We start from the raw sequence: 20,357 nt of genomic DNA, 5'->3' as shown, positions 1-20,357 counted from the left end.
ATTATCATACGGAACCATGGGAAAGCTGGCCCAGTGGAAGCTCTACAACTGGGAGAAAAGAAAGAAGAGCATTGAGACTGAGTAGGATGTGCAGAGACACAAGTACAGAGCCCAACCCAACAAACTGCAGATTTCAACTCCTCGCATCCAAAACGGACACATTCAAGAAGCAGAATCAGGTTCGGAGGAAGCCGGAGCCGAACCCGGCTGGGCTGGCAACATGGAACCGCTGTACCAGCAAACGCACAAGCACGTCCACCAGTTCCAGTCTCACATGGGACGATGGGGATGGCAGACAAGCAGTCTGTGCACTTGGTAGAAAATGAAATCCAAGCAAGCATACCAGATATTCAGCAACCAAGAACACCTGGAGATTTTGTCGAACAAGGAGCTGCCCAACAAAAGACAGAATGCCAAACTTCGTGTTGCCCCGGTGAGGTCTAGAAGACCCCAGTGAGGTCGGAATGGCCCCGGTGAGATTGAAACGGCCCCGGTGAGGTTGGGACGGCCCCGGTGAGGTTGAAACGGATAATAAAGACCAATATAAACTGATGAACAAAAATAGATGCAGAGGCAGAGCAGCACTGAACAGACTGTCAAACTACAGTGGGAAGCCTGGGGAGGGTTTGGGAGGGGGGGCGTTAAGAGATCAACCGAAGGACTTATACACATGCATATAAGAATAACCAATGGACACAAGACACTGGGGGGTAGGGGAGGCCAGGGGAATGTCAAGGGGGGGGGGGGGGGGAGGAGACATATGTAATACTCTTTGTAATACTTTAAGAAATAAAAATTATTTAATAAAATAAATAAAGAAAGAAAGAACAGCAAGCTGAAACCTCAAGTCACAGGAAAGCTTTAAGACATTCATGTACTATTCCGATCGCTTATCTTGAGTTTCGTGAGTCTTTTAAACTTTAAAATATTTATTCATTTAAAAAATATTAATGATAAGCCTTATACATTAAAAAATTTATGAAAAATAACTATTGCCTCCCAAAATAAATTAGTAAGAAAAATGGCATTTTACATTTCTGCAAGTCTCTCTAATGCCTAATTTAACAGAAGATGCCTAGATTCTCTTAATTGCTTCTTCATTCAACATACTACTCTTGTTGTATTGGTTAAATATATGAAGAAAATCCAGCCTCACGTAGGTATATAGTTGGAAAGAGAGGAGTATTTTAATAGGCTTTGCAGATAGTTATGAATATCTCTCTTTGATATTACACCAAAACTCAACATGTGGTAGTTTCTTAAAGGTTTGTGGTATCTGAAACCCTATTCACTGTTCATTACATTAAAATCCAATGTTCCAATTTGCACTTTTACTTATGCATGATGTTTTTTGTGTTGTTTTTTAAAAAAATATATTTTTATTGATTTCAGAGAGGAAGGGAGGAGAGAGAGATAGAAACATCAATGATGAGAATCGTTGATCAGCTGCCTCCTGCACGCCCCACAATGGAGATGGAGCCTGCATATGCCCTGACTGGGAATCAAACCATGAACTCCTGGTTCATAGGTTGATGTTCAACCACTGAGCCACACCGGTCGGGCTTAGGCATGATGTTTAAAAATCACAGGTAAAATACTGATTCAGTTACACAGACCTCCCAAAGGCTGGCACATTGCACTACACAATATCAAAAATCGCAGTCATTAATATCATTACTGATCTCATCCAAAAAATCTTTAGGTACTGGGAAGTTATCAAGCTCAAGATGGCAGATACCAATTTCTAAAATTCTAATTTTTGCTTGAAAACTCAAAATTTACCAAGGGTAACAAATACTGTCCATTGAGGCAAAAGATTCATTGTTCATTTGAGAAAAACGTCTGCCAAACATCCAAGTCTCAATAACCAGAATTTATCAGTAGTTTCTACTAGTAAAAATAATGCTCAGTTAAAAGAGCAGATAATTCAGCTTGAAACTCAAATAGTAATTACTTACACCAATGCTTTTCCTCCAGAAAACCACTGTACTCTGTCTGGCCCATGGAAGAAGTGCTTTAGGTATACTTCTCATTTTGTCACACAAAAACAGACATGTATTCCAGTCAAGATATAATAAAATTAATAATTTTTACTGTTTCATCAAGAACATTCTTAAGTAAAATTGGCATTTTTAAACTGCTGATACATGGTGATGGAAGACGACCATGACTACTTACTGGTATTGTTTGGTGCCAAAACCTTAACTCATGTAAAGACGCCAGCAGATTTACCTATGTTGCTTTTGTACCATTGGTGCAAATTCATTTTTGTTATTATAAAAATACTTTCGACTTGATAAGCTTTTTGAAAGAATTGAAGGGTTGCCCAGACCACACTTTTAAATGCAATAAATGATAGCTGTTTTAACAATGGTTATGGACCCCCTCTGACCAGAAAAGTGCACATACGAACAAGCACACACAATACAATTTTACATACAACCTCAGAAGGTTCACAAAGCCCCTACTGCCCATTTATAGCACCTTCTAGCTAAAGAATTCCATCAGCAGAAAATGCAGGCCTGCAAATTTACTTCAAAACAATAATAATCTACTAGGCACTATAAACAAAGTTTATTATAAGCAAGTCACATTCTAACAACCTCAAACAATTTCACCTGAACTAAAAGAAGTAGCTAGAGTTTTGAAAAAATAGAATTACATTAGGGAAAGTAAAAGGTTTCAGGTTAAGAATCCCAGCTCTACCACCTGCTCAAGAACACACAGTTACTAAATTAATCTTCCTAGACCAGTTTCTAATCTGTAATATGGAAAAACAACAGTGTTGCCCTGGCCGGGTGGCTTAGTTGATTGGATTGTTGTCCCAGTAAACCAAAGGTTGCCGGTTTGAGTCCCGGTCAAGGCTCATACAGGAGGCAACTGATGGAAGTTTCTCTCTCACATTGATATTTCTCTCTCCCTTCCTCTTTCTAAACATATCCTTGGGTGAGGATTTTAAAAAAAGGGGAGGGGAAAGAAAAAATAAAAACAACAATGTCTACTTATTTCATGGAGTTTTTGTGAAGATTAATGAACATGTAGGGTGTCCTCCAAAAAAATGTATATGTACACACTTTAAATCTTACTAATTCCAATGGGTTAAATCTCAAAAGAAAAGAAACATCAGCCCACCCAGTCGCTGTGGCTCAGTGGTTGAGCGTTGACCTATGAACCTGGAGGTCATAGGTCAATTTCTGGTCAGGGCACATGCCTGGGTTGCAAGCTCAATCCCCCAGTGTGGGGCATACAGGAAGCAGCCGATCAATGATTCTCTCTCATTATTGATGTTCCTAACTCTCTCCCTTCTCCCTTCCTCTGTGAAATCAATACAATTAAAAAAGAAAGAAAGAAAGAAACATCAATTGGGCTACCAGCTTAGTAGTATATACATTTTTGGGGGGGTGGGGGGAACACCCTGTACATAAGACACCTGAAACAATACCTAGTTAAACACTAAATAAACGCTGGCTGCTGTAATTAAGATGGCCATGCCATTTCTTCATGATACTGACTATATAGTGACAATTAAATGTAATTATCTACAAGAAATATATTTTACATATTACCAGGCCTTTACTTCTCTTTCCTTCTACTAAGAAAGAAACTTGCTGACTCTTGATTACTCAATTATAATTTCCAATGCCACCTAAGGTAAGGGAGATTATTGTTGAGGATATTAACTAAAACATCTATCTCCAACCCTTCAATTTTCCGACTTATTAGCATAAGAAACTTAAAATATAGTTTACCTTTCTTCCTGCAATTCAACTAAACTAGGCAATATATGTGTGCAAATACATAAAATATGGGAACTTTTACTAATAAAATTAATTCTTTGCTTCAAACAAACTTCCATCGTGCTGCTTACTCCATAAGTTTTAAGAAGCTTAAATTTTAGTTCACTAGAAGAGAGTATTAAGAAATAAGTAAGTTTAATTTTTGGTTTTTGTTTATTTTAATAACCTGAGACAAAATGTCAGCTAAAACTCTTTCAAAGCCATTATCTTTTATTTTTATCAATAAAGGAATAAGAAAATTAGTATCTTAAAAAGACACAGATACTGCCTAATATCAGATAAATATGGTTATTCATGTTATTTTATGTGCAAATTTACATTACTCCAAGTGATTGTACTGCATTAAGTTAGTACTTAAAAGAAAGGAGGAGCATCTCATGGGATATAAGGTAAAAATGTTAAATAAGACCATTGCTATGAGTCATTAGGTTTGGAATATAGCTAATCCTATATAATAAAAGCCTAATATGCTAAGTGTCCGACCGTTCATTCAACTAGTCGACCAGTCGCTATGACATGCACTGACCACCAGGGGGGCAGACGCTCCAACCAGTAGGGACTGGGCGAGATGGCCCCAATCGGGACTGGGCGACAGGGGCCGGGCACACCCTGGACGAATCCGTGCACCGGGCCTCTAGTGTGCCAATATTTGAAATCTGCAAACAACAAATCCACCACTTTTTTTCCTGCTAATTGAGTGCCTAAATCTAACATGCATTCTACTCTAAAAAACATGTAGCATTACATATAGAATGAATTTAAAACCATTAAATATTATGTGAAACCCCAAAGATTAGTTGTTTCTCAAAATTTTATTTATGTCCTTATTTGGGGAGTATTTTCACTCTACCATTGAAAATTATTTTCCTAAGAACCATCCATAAACGTCTTAATCCTACCAAAAATAAACAGGAAGCCAAGTGTTGAAAAGATGCACTGCATTTGGATCAAAGGACCATAAAAACAGGCTTCATGTAATAAAATCACATTCTAAAATAATTTCCTATGAAAAAAAGTATCAAGTATGAAGCTAAGGAAAATTATACTTACATTAAAATAATGAAAATCACAAAAAGTACTTAATATTTAACAATATTAAATATTAAATTAATGAAAATTCTAAGCCTTGAGTAACTAAGTTCAGTAGACTTATCTTTAAACTAGAGACTCAGCGCACAAAATCGTGTGCTTAGGGTCCCTAGGCCTAGCCTGTGATCAGAGCCATCTTTTGCCCCTTCACCAGTCCCCAGGCCCAACACCGCCTCCACCACCAGGGCGGGTAGGTCGCAGGCACACCCCGCAGCTTCCATCAGCACTGCAAGCAGCAGCAGCAGCAGCGGCGCCTACATGAGCAGCCCTGAATGGGCAGCGCACTCCATCAGTGGCCGGCCCGGTGCACACGCATGGAGGTTAAGTCACTGGCACCCGCTTTCCTGCTGGACTGAGCCCCTGAGCAGCCTGGGATGAGCTGGAAATCACAACAGCCTGACAGCCAGCCCGGTCCTCCCGCCACCGACCCAGGTTCCCCTGTTCACCATCACTAATCCATCGGAGCCTGTGAGCCCGGGGGGAGGGACCAAGAGGTCAGCCATTCCGCCTTCTCGCCAGTCCCCAGTCCTGCCCGGCCACCACCCACCCGCTTCCCCATGGTTCCCCATTCGCCTGCGGGCAGGGTTTGGGGGTGGGGAGGGACCAAGAGGTGGTCAATGCACCTCATGGCGACTGGTCGAGTGGTTGTTCCAGTCATTACTCTTATGGTCCCTGGACTTTTATTATATAGGATTAAGGCTCCCAGAGAGTCCAGCATCTCAATCAATTTAACTGTTTCTTTCTAGGACACCTTTGAGAATTAACAAGATTAGAAGGAACAATAGAAATCACCTAATCCAGTCTTGTAATCTTAAAATGAAATAAACTGGAACCCAGTGGAGAGCTTATCTAAAGTGATATATACTAATCTGTCATTAGGATAAAAACCCAAGTTCTCCTGACTTCTATTATACTGCTGTATGTCATCAATCCCATTATAAATCCTACCAAGTAAATAAATCCATAATGACCAGAAAGATCTCATCAGCCTACCTTTCACTTGTTGTCTTCCCCCTTCATAACCTCATAATAACAGTAACATTTATATTCCTTCACTCAACAAATACTGAACACCTACTGTGTGCCAGGCATTGTTCTATGCAAAGCAGTTTTTATATAGGCCAGTGTAGAGTACAAAGATACATTAGTCCTGCACTAAGCTTACGATAAGTATCACAGTAGAGGTTTGAGGTACTAAATATACATATATATATATTATATATACACACACACACACAAAATGTTATGAAGGAAAATTGTGGGAGGAGTGACAGCAAAACACAAAGACCCAAAAGTGTATAGGTTTTGTTTGAAGAACAGTATCCATTTAGCTGTACTGTAAACCATATTAGCTAATCAACTTAGAGAGGTAGAGGCCATAGTGGTGAAGGGTTTCATATTCTAGACTGAAATATCTGAAAGTAATTTATAATCCTATGGATACAATGACCACTGAAGATTTCTAAAGAAAATAACACTGGGAATACATTTAAGGTTAGCTTATAACAGTGGTTCTCAACCTTCCTAATGCCGCGACCCTTTAATACAGTTCCTCATGTTGTGGTGACCCCCAACCATAAAATTATTTTTGTTGCTACTTCATAACTGTAATTTTGCTACTGTTATGAATTGTAATGTAAATACCTGATATGCAAGATGTATTTTCATTGTTACAAATGGAACATAATTAAAGCATAGTGATTAATCACAAAAACAATATGTAATTATATATGTGTTTTCCGATGTTCTTAGGCGACCCCTGTGAAAGGGTCGTTCGACCCCCAAAGGGGTCGCAACCCACAGGTTGAGAACCACTGACTTAGAAGAAAACAACACAAGAAGCAGGAAATCATTTGGGAAGTTAATCCAAACCTGATGAGAGATATTGAGAACCTGCACTAAGGTTAAAGTGAGTATGGAAAGATTATAACATTACAAAAGTAAAAATGGTATGCCATGATAGCCAACTACAAGTAGGAGGGGAAAGAGACAATTTGGTGCCTTTGATGGGAAAGAACCTGGGCTATATAATTAACAGAAAATAGGCAAACAAAGCTAAAGATTGAGCTAAATGTAACCTGTATGGAGATTAGTACAAACCAAGGGGGCCAATGTATTAATCTTATTTCATTTCAATAAAGCAAATCTTCCCTTAGCAAACACAACAGACTATGATATGCAAAGTATAGTATGTAAAAATACCCAAGTTAAAAGAGTGTTAAGTTGAAAATTGAAAATTAGTACATTTGTATAGACATAGATACTAGAACAAATCATATTTTTATTAAAATATACATATTAAGCCTCAGCAAGGTAATGCTAGGAATATACTGTATGCTAAAGTAATGTTTAACAATCTCAGAAAAATATGCAATAAATCAGTAGCAAAATGAAGCTACTAAGTATCAGCAGAAGAGAACAACTGATCCATCATACATATCACAATCATTTAGTTCAGTCTGGAATTATCAATTTCTCCTGATTAAATAAAATCCACGTGCCTAATTTGGGAGCTCATCTGCACCAATGCTTCATGAAACGAGACACAAAAGTTTAACTGAACTGGTTGGTTAAATAAAAAAGGAGCAACCTACCAACTTAGCTTCTGGAATGTGAAACTTTTTATTCCAAGTTTCAAAGGCAGGGCTAAAGGGGACCAAAGTTTTGCCACCCCAAAATATGCCTTTTAGGGTATTGATTTTGGGCTGGTTGTTAGGAAACAGAAGAATCAGAAAGAACTTTTGACCCTCCCTCTACCTGCCTAAAGGAATTCTGAAATATCTGAAAGTAATTTATAATCCTATGGATACAATGACCACTTTAAGCAGGGAAGGGTCACCTTAGCATCATAATATACACTAAATGTGGCATACAGAGAGATGCCTAGTAAAGCCTGTTTATTGCACTTCCCTCTGGGTACCGCTGTTTTTGAGTGGCTCAGAAAGAATTTTACATGTTCACTCTCCCATCTACCTGTAAACTGCCTATTTTCCCTTTGAAATCCCATCCCGCCCCACTCTATTCTCCTTTGTCTAAAATGGCATATAAACCTCAACTGCATTTTCTTATGGCACCCCCTCATGTACTCCTGGAATTTTGGACATTTTCTATTTTAAAAAACAAATGAGGAAACAAAAAACACCCATGTAGTCTTTCTGCCCACCATTTAACAAGTAAACTATGAACTCCTTTGGGGCAGGGCTGTGTTCTAGACACCTCGTGGCCCCAGTGCTCAGATTTCAGGAACCCCCCTCAACAGATCTCTGATAAAAGGAATAAATGGAAATAAATCAACCAAGGAATGTTTTTCAAGTATACAGCACTTTCATAACTTGGTGAGTATTACACAACAGCATAGAGCTATGATCCAGTATTTGAGTGCCTACTATTCAACAGGTAATGAAGTTACAAAATGAGTAACACATGACTCCTCCCTGGAACTTAGAATTTATTTCTCTAAACAAGTCTAACACCAAAAGGTTTCACCAGAAAACCTTGATTTGCCTTATTTGTGTGAACATAAATGAGCCTCTTAACTTCTTTAAGATTCTGGTTTCTCATCTGAAAAACAGATGAGGATTCAAAAGAAGAAATGTAAGTGTGTCCTGTAAAGTATCACAAGTATAATGTATGCCAGTTGGCTCCCCACAGGACTCACCAAACTCTGATCAGACACTGCATTAAAAATGACACTGATATAGCCAAGTATTCTACTGGCTAAACACAAAGCCATTATCCTACCATAACATGAAAAAATCCTCAAAACAACAGTATTCTAAGTCAGAAACAGGATCTTAATATGAGGACAATATAATCTTGAGAAAGTTGATTTATAAACTTTCACAAGACATTTTTAAAAATTAAAAGTACATTTTTAAATTTATTATTAGAGAGAGAGAAAGGGAAACATCAACTTGTTGCCTCAATGGTTGCTTTTTGTATGTGCCCTGACCAGGGATAAAACCTGCATCTTTGGCGGATCGGAACAATGCTCTTAACCGAGCTCCCAGCCAGGGCTTAAAAGTACATGTTTTAATTTATTTGAGTTTTGTTGGAAAATTCCTACTGTCATTCAAGACAGAATACTATTAAAATTCGAACTTTAAAAATAATATTGCTGAATAAAATAATGTAACTACTTTTGGGAAATAATGTCTCCTCCACATCTCAAATGAGAACACAATCCTAAAGTTTCAAAACTTCACACTTCTGAAATACACTAATAAACAAATTTGGAGGAAAAAACTAATACTGTACTATTACTTCAACTGATCAAATCCAGCTTTTAACTGCACAATAAGCTCCCTAGAAGACATGTGATATGTCCATAGCACTGTTATTTTTATCCACCTAAATTAATCCTTATAAGACAATAAAATGAATCATTTGAGCCAACATTTCTTCACTGAATACGCTAATCAACACCACACTCTCAAAGTAGGCAAGTTAAAACAAAACAAAACACAACAACAAAAAAGCTTCCCTCTAAAATACAAGATACTGTCAAGATGCTTTCTGAGCTGAATGCTGATGGCACCTATTTCACCTTAAATTACCTAAAAATGATGTACAACATGAAAATGCATCACCATTTACTTGTATGTGGAATTCACACAACAAGGAAACCTTTATCACATAAACCTTGGATTTCTCTTTTGATGGTGTTTGATATATCATCTGCTGCTCCTTTCGTTTAATTCATGGAAAATAATGAGGCCTAAAGAATGAAAGATTTAAGACTATTTTCTGGAAACTGTTCTTCTGTTGCTTGGACAACACAAAATGTTCCTATATAACAGACTCATCTACAAAGAAATCCTTCCATAATCAAGATTTTGAAGATTCTGTATTCAAAATTTGCACTAGTAAATGCTTTCTTACCTTCTGCTACATCATCATCTACTGCTCCTTTCACCTGAGAAAAACACCACTGAATATCATTCCCTCCTCCAGCTCCTGGAAAAAAGAACACATACCGATTAAAACTGAGTTCTGTTCATGTTTACTCTACTAAACAGTGAGATGGTATCCACGGTTGGCATGATACTAATATAATAGCCTAGTACTGCCCACATACATAACCACCACCCCAGAGCACTAATTGGGAAAAGGTTAGTCCCCAATAGTTGGTACTGCTTTAGGAAAAAAGAGATCTGGGTATGAAAAATTAAAAGGCCATGTACTGTCATTAACATTGTACATGTGTTCAAAAGTTCCCTTCCATTTTCCCTTCCCCTCAAATACTGACTGGTAGGTCTTGCTTAAATGTAAGAAAAAAAGCAAATAGCCAAAGTTAGTTTTTCTTTAAGTGTGCAAAAAGTCTGCAAAAGAATCAGTAAGGCTAAACTACCATAAAACATAGAACGAGTAGAAAACTTCAAGGAACATCACTGCCTGGGTGAGGAGTAATGAACGATCGAGTATGAACCCTATCACCAAAGCGCATATAGAGCAAACACAACACTCACCACCCACTTCTTGCACTGAACTGCCAGCAAAATCACTGGCTCCAGAGGAAAAAAGCTGGTAAGATTCTCAAAGGAAGCCTGTTTTGCCTCTCTTCACCTTACCCCTCAGATTCCAAGGGACCTTGCAAAGAATTAATTTTGCTAATTTGTCATCATCTTGTGCAAAACAATTTTAATTTTACTAATTATTCAAAGAGCAACTTGTTTATAGCAAACCATAAGTCAATCCAACCTGTTAACTCTTCCAAAGGTTTAATTATCTATCTAAATATTGAAATAAGCCAAGAAAACTGGTTTGGTCCCTGAATGCTTCTATTTCAGGTCTACATACTGAAGAGGAAATGTCCTGGATCTATGGAGAAACTGAACCTCGATCTAGAATCAAGTCTACTAGATGGAGATATTCAGCCACACCAGAATGTACAAAAGGAACCCTCGAAGCAATTACCTTTCTCTTCCTTCACATCTATTCTTTGCTAAATATTCAAACCTGGTTTTCCCCATGCATCATCCCCCCTTCCAAGCTTTTACCTAAACTAAATCTCTTCCCTCTTGGCTATTTATATCCCTGAACTCCACAACTATTTTAACTCAATTGAAACCCCTTTGGGAAAAGGACATCTGCACAAAAGCTAACATGCAAAACGGAAAGTTGAAATCACATTTTTCATGCAACTTGCTGTATTAAAGGCCTTGCACTCTTTGGACGTCAAGGGTAAGAAACGAAAAGGAGATGGTTCGACACAAAAAAACTCAGGTTAATAGTCTCAAAATATACGTGCCTACCAGGGGAGGGGGGCACACTGCATTTTAACTTGTAAAGCACTTTTCCTTCTCAGTGCAAAATATATTTGTATAGACACCCAAGAAGGCTTGCATCAAGCAAGGGGGGAAACAGTAATTAAATGAAGAAAGATCCGCCAAAAAGTCCGGGGAGAGGTGGCACGGAGGTCACACCCGGCTCCCGAGCAGGAGGGACAAATCTGCCCGCGCCCCCACCCCGCCCCACCCACGCCTCACCCCGCAGCTCGCCGGCGCGCACCCCACCCCCATCCATGCCGAGGCTCAGCCCTCAGTGAAAAGCCGATTCGGTCACAGCGACCACTGGCCGCGCAGAGCCCTCGCCCCCACACCGCACCCCACTTGACCAGTTCCCCGAAACCCGAGGCGCCCGCGGCTCTCCGAGAAGCTCAGCGGTCGCTAGGGGGTGACGGAGGGAGGAGAAAGGAAGCGGAGCCTTGTCAGTGGCCGAGGGGGATTTCTCCTTTACCTGCCATGTTGCGCTGCAAATGGTGACCCTGCTGGGTGCCTCGGGGTCTCCGCTTCCTGAACTCACCCCCCTCACCTGGGGATGGGGGGGTAGAGAGGGCGGATGGCGGCGGATGGCACCTGTGGGGGTCGGGGTCGGGGGTCGGGGGAGAAGGAAGGAGGGGCGGGCAGACGAGCCAGCAGGATGGTGGGTTTCACTCAGGGGCTTCCCCGTTCTTGCTCTTCCTCCTGCAGCAGCGGCGGCAGCTACGACAGCGACGGCGGCGGCGGCAGCAGCAGGAGCAGGCGACTCCACTTTCAAAATGGCGCCGGCTGGCCTGGGCAGTGACGTCATCGGGGGCGGGACCTCCGGGCGGGGCCGGGGCGGGGCGAGGCGGGGAGCGGCCGGGCGGCCTCCTGGCCCCGCCCCTTCCTCTCCGCGGGGCCGCCTGGTCCCACCGTCCTGTGCCGCGCCGGGCCCGCGCGCTGGGGAGCTGGTCTCTTTCGGCGTCCGGTGCCCGCTCCTCGGCCCCGCTCTTCTCGGCCCAGCTCCCCGGTCCCCAGCCCTCGCGCCGTGCCGGGCCCTGGGCGGCGCAGCTGTCCCCATGAAGTCCTCGCTCGCAGGGATTCGGGCTGGCCTGTGTCTTTTTAGCGAATACCCATTTTGCTACTTAAAATAGTGACCCTGTGGGTTAGTCCTGGGGCCGGTGGGGGGAAAGGGACAGTGGTGCGAACTCTGCTTAGCCGAGGTGAGAGCTCGCGGAGCTGCGAAGGACGCAGCCGAGCTGTTCCATGTGGGTGACCGGAAACTGCGGCGGGAGCCCTCGGCGACTGGAGGCTCTGAAGTGTGATTTCCAAACAGCAAACTGAGTTTGCTAGTAGCGGAATATGGTGGCTCAGCTCTGTCCAGCTAAAAGCGTAGAAACAGTGGTTAAGAGCCAGGCTGCCAAATACTGACTCCACACATGAGATGATGCTAATTCTTTCTACCTTAGAGGACTGTTTCAAAGGTTAAATGACTTAATTTGAGTGCATGATAAATGTTAACTGCGGTTATGATTAGATGTGTACTGAAAGCATCTTCAATGGAGTTAAGAGGTGTAAGAAAAAAATAAACCGGAAACCAGTCATCAGCCAAGAAGGGGTGTGCACTTCATTGAAAGATGTATTAATGATGCAGTCACAATACTGTACATTTACATGTCAATCTCCACAGTACTCCTATGAGATAGATGTCCACATGTTCCGCATGAAAAACACCTGCAAAAATACCCAGAATTTGACCTTAAGGTTGAAATGAGTGATAAGGCATTTGGAGACCAACGTAAGTTTACAGTATTCACACCTCCTGTCCATCATTTCCACTTTCTATCTTAATCTTCATCTCCAGAAAGTGGAATTGTACAAGTTTCAGAATTCCTCCGCGATGGGACAGCTGCACCATTGTGTTACTATTCCTCCATTTCTACATTAGGAATTTTCACTTTACCAATGGACAAACCAAAATTAAAAATCCACCCTGTATCTCACCTTTCAGCTACCAGTACAAACAGCTATAAAACTTAAATGCACACTGCTGTATTTCTATTTTGGTTGATTTCATAAATGTACTTTTCTGCATATGTCTTTACTATTTCTTTTCCTTTTCACTAGTGAGGGCTTTCCACCTTAACCAGAACTCAGAAAAGAGAGAAGAGAGAGAAAACAGACCATTAAACTGGGGACTTGCACCCCATTGTGCAAATCATTTTTCTTAGGCTTCAGTTTTTGCCATATGTAAGATGTGAATCTTCACACATCCTGAAAAATGATTTGGTCTACATAAATTATTTGTTCTTAGAAGCCATTAAAGCTTGCCTAAAACTGTGATAATGATAACAAAAGTTCCTATAGCACAGACAATGTCCTGAGTACTTATCTAAGAACATTGTATAGAGTCATGAGATGAGCTGAGATGGGTCTAATAATCAAAGGTCTGAGACCCAGATACAAGTGACCCGGCACTTTTGGCCCTGAGCGGTCATTTCAAGCGGACCATAAACTGCCTCCCTTTCTTCTGAATGGCTCTTAGGAAGAGAGGCCAGCATACCCACTAGCCCAGAGGCAAGGGTTGCTTTTGTCTATCTCCCCTTCCTTATCTTACATTCTGTCTTCTATCCTCTGCACTAAGGCTTCTGTCCCTACCACTTTACTGAAAGGGTTTCTGTCAAGGTTATTAACAATCTCCATGTTACCAAATCTCATGGTTACAGGTACTTCTTTGGTTTTATCTTTCTCTGCTTCCCAAAGGCATTTGAAATGGCTGATCACCAAATCCCCATTGAGACCCTTATTTTTCCTTGACCCATGATTGGTTTCCTTCCAGCCTTTTTAGCCATTACTCGCAGTTTCCCTTGTTGGCTTCTCCTCCCAGACCACCCTGTAAATATTAGCATGATCTGTCTTCTTGGCCTCTGTCCTGGACCCCCTTCTCACTCTTCCAGACAACCTCATATACCATTTCCAGATATTTACAGATGCAAATGCCATGTATTTACCAGTGGCTACCAAATCTAGATCTCCAGCTCTGTCCTCCCCCCTCCCCCTGAACTGTAGACACACACACCTCTACTGCCTACTTGACATTTTTACAGTATATAATAAGCATTTCAAACAAGCCCTGCCAGAATACAAGTCTTGATACCACATCCTCTCCACCTTGACTGATCCTCTGCTAGGAACATCACCATTCACTCACCCACCCCACCCAACATTCTGCCAATCCCATTCTTCTTTCCTCAGCCAGTAAATAGTTCTTTCAAAAACAATTTAGATGTAACTGCCTTCAGGAAGGCTTCCCTGATGTTTTAAAAAATAGTTTGCTCTACCATAGCCGGTTTGGTTCAGTAGAGAGAGAGTCAGCCCACGGACTGAAGGGTCCCGGGTTCAATTCAGGTCATGGGCACATGACCTGGTTGGTGCATGTGTGCGAGGAAACCAATCAATGTGTCTCTCTCACATTGATGTTTCTCTCTGACTCTCCCCCTTCTTGCTGCTCTCTCTAAAAATCAATGGAAAAATATCCTCAGGGGAGGATTAACAACAAAAAATTTGCTTTTTGTTTACTTATTTATTTTAAAATATATTTTTATTGATTTCAGAGAGGAACCCAGGCATGTGCACTGACAGAATTGAACTGGGACCTCCTGGTTCATAGGTCAATGCTCAACCACTGAGCTACACCACCTAGGCCACGGATATTTTTTTCCATTCTCTACTCTAACCTTACCCTGAGCTTGGTGCCCATCCTAAATATTCTCAATAAATTTAATATGCTTCTCTGTTCCTAGATTATGTTTAAATTATCTAAATATGTGTTATTAGACTGAGTTCTTTGAGGATAGGAAGTATGTCCTCATATCATCAGTCACATAATTTGTTGGATTAATGGATGAATGAATAAATCTCTCTGGCTTGGGAAGAAAACCAGTGGAATGTTGGCTCCTTAAAGCTTGCCATATCATAAATGTTTTTACTCATGCTTCTTATCCCTGGAAGAAATAGGCTTTTTACAAATTATGTTGGTCATTCTGATCTTTATTTGTTAGGCCATAGTTGGTTAAATATATAAGTTGCTTATAGATAGATTCATCTCAACTATTTCTAACTGTTCCTTTGTCCCTGAATACATATTATACAAGAAAATTCTATAGGGCACTGTTCTCTCATTCACATGATCCACCTGCTATCATGAAAGCATTTTTTTCATATGAGCTCCTAGCCAGAACTTCAACACCTGGCCACATGTAACATGCTCCCTGCAGAAGTGAGTTTAACTTAGGCACACAGGAGGAAAACTGGCTGTGGCTTTTCCTGGTGAAGTCCCGTAGAATCTATAAGTCCTGGAAGTGTTCTACTTCCAGTCTGAGCTGAGAGGCACCGACGACACCCACAATCTTGCCAGCAGAATGGAAGCTAATGGGACTCACCTGTGGTTTTTTTTAAGACAGCTTTTAAAAGTATATTGTACTGCCCTGACCGGTTTGGCTCAGTGGGTAGAGCGTTGGCCTGAAGACTGAAATGTCCCAGGTTCGATTCCGGCCAACGGCATGTACCTTGGTTGCAGGCACATCCCCAGTAGGAGGTGTGCAAGAGGCAGCTGATCAATGTTTCTCTCTCATCAATGTTTCTAACTCTCTATCCCTCTCTCTTCCTTTCTGTGAAAAATCAATAAAATATATTTTTTTAAAAAAGTATATTGTACTAGAGGCCTGGTGCACGAAATTCGTGCACTGGAGGCAGGGGGCCCCTCAGCCCAGCCTGCGTCCTCTTGCAGTCCAGGACCCCTTAGGGGATGTCCATGGGGGATCAGGCCTAAGCCACCAGTCAGACATCCCTCTTGCTCTCTGGAGCTCTTGCAGTCCAGGACCCCTGGCTCCTAACCGCCTCCCTGCAGCAGAGGCAAGAGAGGCTCCCACCACCACCACTGTGCTTGCCAGCCATGAGCCTGGCTTCTGGCTGAGCGTCCCTCCCCCTGTGGGAGCACGCTAGCCATCAGGGGGGCAGCTCTTATGGTGAGCATCTGCCCCCTGGTGGTCAATGTGCGTCATAGTGACTGGTTGTTCTGCTGTTCAGTCGATTTGCATATTAAGGTTTTATTATATAGGATGATGAGAGAAGAATCACTTGAAAGTTGTTCTTTTTCCTTGAAGTTAGATAAACACAACCTTCCTCTACACTGAATAAGAAGTGACACTGTTGGAGAGAACCAAGATGGCAGCATAGGTAAACACCTGTACTTGCTGCCTCTCACAACCACATCAAAATTACAACTAAAAGACAGAACAGCTATTATCAAGAACCGAGGGAAAGCTGGCTGAGTGGAAGTACTACAACCAGAGAGGTAAAGAAGAAAGCACATTGAGACTGGTAGGGGGTGCGGAGGCGTGGAACAGGCTGGCACCCGGGTGTGCTGCTTTTTTAATCGGGAGGGAGATATAAGCTCCCGCTTGCTCTGAACTCCAGTTCCGGGTGAGACTCTGGGGGACCCAGACACATACAGGGAGAAACTGGACTGTCTGGCATTGGGGCAGGATGCGAGGGCAGCTTCCTTTCAGATGGAGGTGCTTGCAGCGGTCATTGTTCCTGCGCTGGGACCTCTCTGGTGCAGGGCTGACTGGCAGCCATTGTTTTTTGCTCCACCCTGGTGATTCCCTGAGACCCCACCCCGCCCAATTTACAACCCCACCCAAGCTGTGTGTAGTGGCTTTTGCATATGAATGGCCTGTCCTTTCTCAGCCTAAAACCTGCCAAACAGGCAGCAGCTGGGTCAGGGAGCCCCAAAGCTATCAAAAGAAGGCCCAAGGCTGGCAGTAGCAGCCTGCCTTGCTTCACAGCTGGGCTTCGTCTGGGCACTGCTAAACCCAATACAAAGAAGAGGAATCTGTTGATCTTTCTGTAGCTCCTGCTGGCTGGCCCCAGGCAGTGGTTGACTTTGCACCTCCTTAGAGATCCAAGAGCCAGTGTACTCAGTGGTCAGTGTGAGATCATACCAGATTACAACTCATCACATCTATAAGTGACACTCAAGGGGCAGACTCAGTGAGCACCAAAGCCCCACTGAAGCAAGTCTTGCTCCATAAGGATTTTTCCTGCAGAGCAGCTCTCCACTGTAGTCATGCTAGTCCCCACAGCCAATTGGCCTGGAGGTCAGTTCCTCCCAGTGACACCAACAGCAATCAAGGCTCAACTACAACAGGACTGTGCACACAGCCCACAAAGGGGTGCACCTAGAATGTCCACCTCAGGTGACTGGGGAGGCTGAGCCACTGGGCCCTATAGGACACCTATTACACAAAGCCATGTTATCAATTCAAGGAGACTTAGCAGCTACCTAATACATAGAAACAAACATAGGGAAGCAGCCAAAATGAGGAGACAAAGAAACATGTCACAAATGAAAGAAATGGAAGAAAGCAAAATACTGGATATAGAGGTCAAAACCATAGTTGTAAGGTTACTCAAGAATCTTCTAGAAACCTCCGAGGAACTTAGTGAGACCTTCAAGGATCTTAGTGAGAATGCCAAAAAAATGGAAAAGGATCAGTCAGAAATTAAGCATACACTGACTGAAATAAAGAATAATATACAGAGATTCAATGGTAGACTAGAGCAGTGGTAGGCAAACTGTGGCTCCTGAGCCACATGCAGTTCTTTGGCCCCTTGAGTGTGGCCACGAAGTTTCAATTGCACTGTACTTGCACGCCTGCACGTGGTATTTTGTGGAAGAGCCATACTCAAGGGGCCGCAGTTTGCTGACCACTGGACTAGAGGATCCCAAGAATCAAATCAAAGATTTGAAATACGAGGAAGCAAAAACACCCAACCGGAAAAGCAAAAGGAACAAAGAATACAAAAATATGAAGATAGTGTAAGGAGCCTCTGAGACAACTTCAAGCATACCAACATCTGAATTATGGGGGTGCCAGAAGAAGAGAGAGAGCAAGATATTGAAAACCTATTTGAAGAAATAATGACAGAAAACTTCCCCTACCTGGTGAAAGAAGTAGACTTACAATTCCAGGAAGTGCAGAGAACCCCAAACAAAAGGAATCCAAAGAGGACCACACCAAGACACATCATAATTAAAATGCCAAGAGCAAAAGACAAAGAGAGAATCTTAAAAGCAGCAAGAGAAAAACAGTTACCTACAAGGGATTACCCATAAAATTGTCAGCTGATTTCTCAACAGAAATTATACAGGCCAGAAGGGAGTGGCAAGAAATATTCAAAGTGGTGAATAGCAAGAACCTACAACCAAGATTACTTTACCCAGCAAAGCTATCATTTGGAATTGAAGGTCAGATAAAGAACTTCACAGACAAGAAAAAGCTAAAGACCCTGACCGGTTTGGCTAAGTGGATAGAGCGTTGGCCTACAGACTGAAAGGTCCCAGGTTCAATTCCGGTCAAGGGCATGTACCTTGATTGAGGGCATATCCCCAGTGGGGGGTGCGCAGGAGGCAGCTGATTGATGTTCCTCTCTCATCAATGTTTCTAGCTCTCTATCCCTCTCCCTTCCTCTCTGTAAAAAGTCAATAAAATATATATATTTTTTAAAAAAGCTAAAGGAGTTCATCACTGCCAAACCAGTATTATATGAAATGCTGAAGGGTATTCTTTAAGAAGAGGAAGAAGAAGAAGAAAAAGGTAAAAATAAAAATTATGAACAACGAAGTGACAACAAATGCATATCTATCTATCAACAAATGAATCTAAAAATCAAATGAATAAAAAATCTGATGAACAATAAACTGTGAATGTAATAGAATCAGGGGCATGAAAGGAAGTGGACTGATAATTCTCAGTGGGAAAGGGGTGTGTGTGGGGGAAGAGATTGGACAAAGATCTTATATCTATGGATGAGGACAGTGGGGGGGCTCGGGCCTGGAGTGGGGTGGGAACTGGGTGGAGGGAAGCTATGGGGGGAAAAAAGAGGAACATCTGTAGTAATCTGAACAATAAAGATTAAAAAAAAAAAAAAAGAAGTGACACTGTTTAGAAGCTTCTTTCCTCTAGGCCAGTGGTTCTCAACCTTCCTAATGCCTCAACCCTTTAATACAGTTACTCATGTTGTGGTGACCCCTAATTTCATTGTTACAAATTGAACATAATTAAAGCATAGTGATTAATCACAAAAACAATATGTAATTATATATGTGTTTTCTGATGGTCTTAGGCGACCCCTGTGAAAGGGTCGTTCGACTCCCAAAGGGGTCGAGACCCACAGGTTGAGAAACGCTGCTCTTGGCAGGTGGAAGTAGGGGGTGGGAGGAGCGGGGAGGTGGGGACGGTTTGTCTAGGAAACATCATGAATTCAAGGGTAAAATAAGTCCCTGATTAGAAAACGATACAGTTTAAAATATTGGCAAATCATACCCATGCTTTCTGATATGGAGCAGGTTCAAGAGCTTTACAGGGGAAAATTATAAGAATATTTTTATGGCCAAAACCGGTTTGGCTCAGTGGATGGAGCGTCGGCCTGCGGACTGAAGGGTCCCAGGTTCGATTCCGGTCAAAGGCATGTACTTGGGTTGCGGGCGCATCCCCAGTGGGAGATGTGCAGGAGGCGGCTGATCGATGTTTCTCTCTCATCGATGTTTCTAACTCTCTATCTCTCTTCCTTCCTCTCTGTAAAAAAACAATAAAATATATTAAAAAAAAAAAAAAAGAATATTTTTATGTACTTTCTTCATATCTACAGACTTGACCTGGAAGACAGTTTCCCAAAACTCTGCAAAATCTAGTTTACAATGACAATTCACACCACAATATTCAAAGCGTAGAACTCACTATCAAATCACCAAAAATCCTACACTAGCAGGTGTTTAAGAAAAACTATAGTGAATCCACCAGGTGGCTTATTATGTAGTCAAATGACTGTAAAAACAGAAGAAATTGCTTGTGCTTTAGGAGCAGGATATAAAAAATGAAGATACAATATGATCAGAGTATGTACAACAAATAAACCAAATATATGGAGCCAAAAAAGACAGGAAGGAAATGTACCAAGGTGTTCCCAGAAATGTTCCTGGCATTGGCACAATAGATAATTTTTTCTCCTTTTGACATTTGTGTTTCTCTAAATATTGTATAATCAACATATATTAAGGGAAAGAATAAACTTAATTTATAAAGTTATTCTAATGCTGGTATTAGAACATGATGATAAAAATCTATATTATAGATTTTCGACATTAAAGTAAAAGTTGTAGTCC

At 41.7% G+C, this 20,357-nt stretch overlaps 1 protein-coding gene across 3 annotated transcripts in view; it reads right to left on the bottom strand.

The window, feature by feature from the left end:
• The window catches only part of PPP2R2A (protein phosphatase 2 regulatory subunit Balpha), a 105,335-nt gene extending 93,409 nt beyond the window's left edge, over positions 1–11,926 (bottom strand). For 2 of the 3 annotated variants that reach the window (XM_070416620.1, XM_070416621.1), the window contains exons 1-2: positions 11,625–11,926; positions 9,768–9,842 (exon numbers count right to left, since the gene is read on the bottom strand). In XM_070416620.1, the coding sequence (XP_070272721.1) occupies positions 9,768–9,842; positions 11,625–11,631 (82 nt within the window). In that variant the 5' untranslated portion in view covers positions 11,632–11,926. Of the gene's footprint in view, positions 1–9,767; positions 9,843–11,624 lie in introns of those variants that run through there. The other variant, XM_070416622.1, reaches the window with a different exon arrangement.
• Positions 11,927–20,357: the final 8,431 nt, after the last annotated feature.

The sequence above is a fragment of the Myotis yumanensis genome, unplaced genomic scaffold, assembly GCF_028538775.1.
Source record: "Myotis yumanensis isolate MYYU_CA2020_CCGP unplaced genomic scaffold, mMyoYum1.0.hap1 SCAF_5, whole genome shotgun sequence".
Lineage (NCBI taxonomy): Eukaryota > Metazoa > Chordata > Mammalia > Chiroptera > Vespertilionidae > Myotis > Myotis yumanensis.
This window is presented reverse-complemented; position numbering and strand designations above follow the sequence as displayed.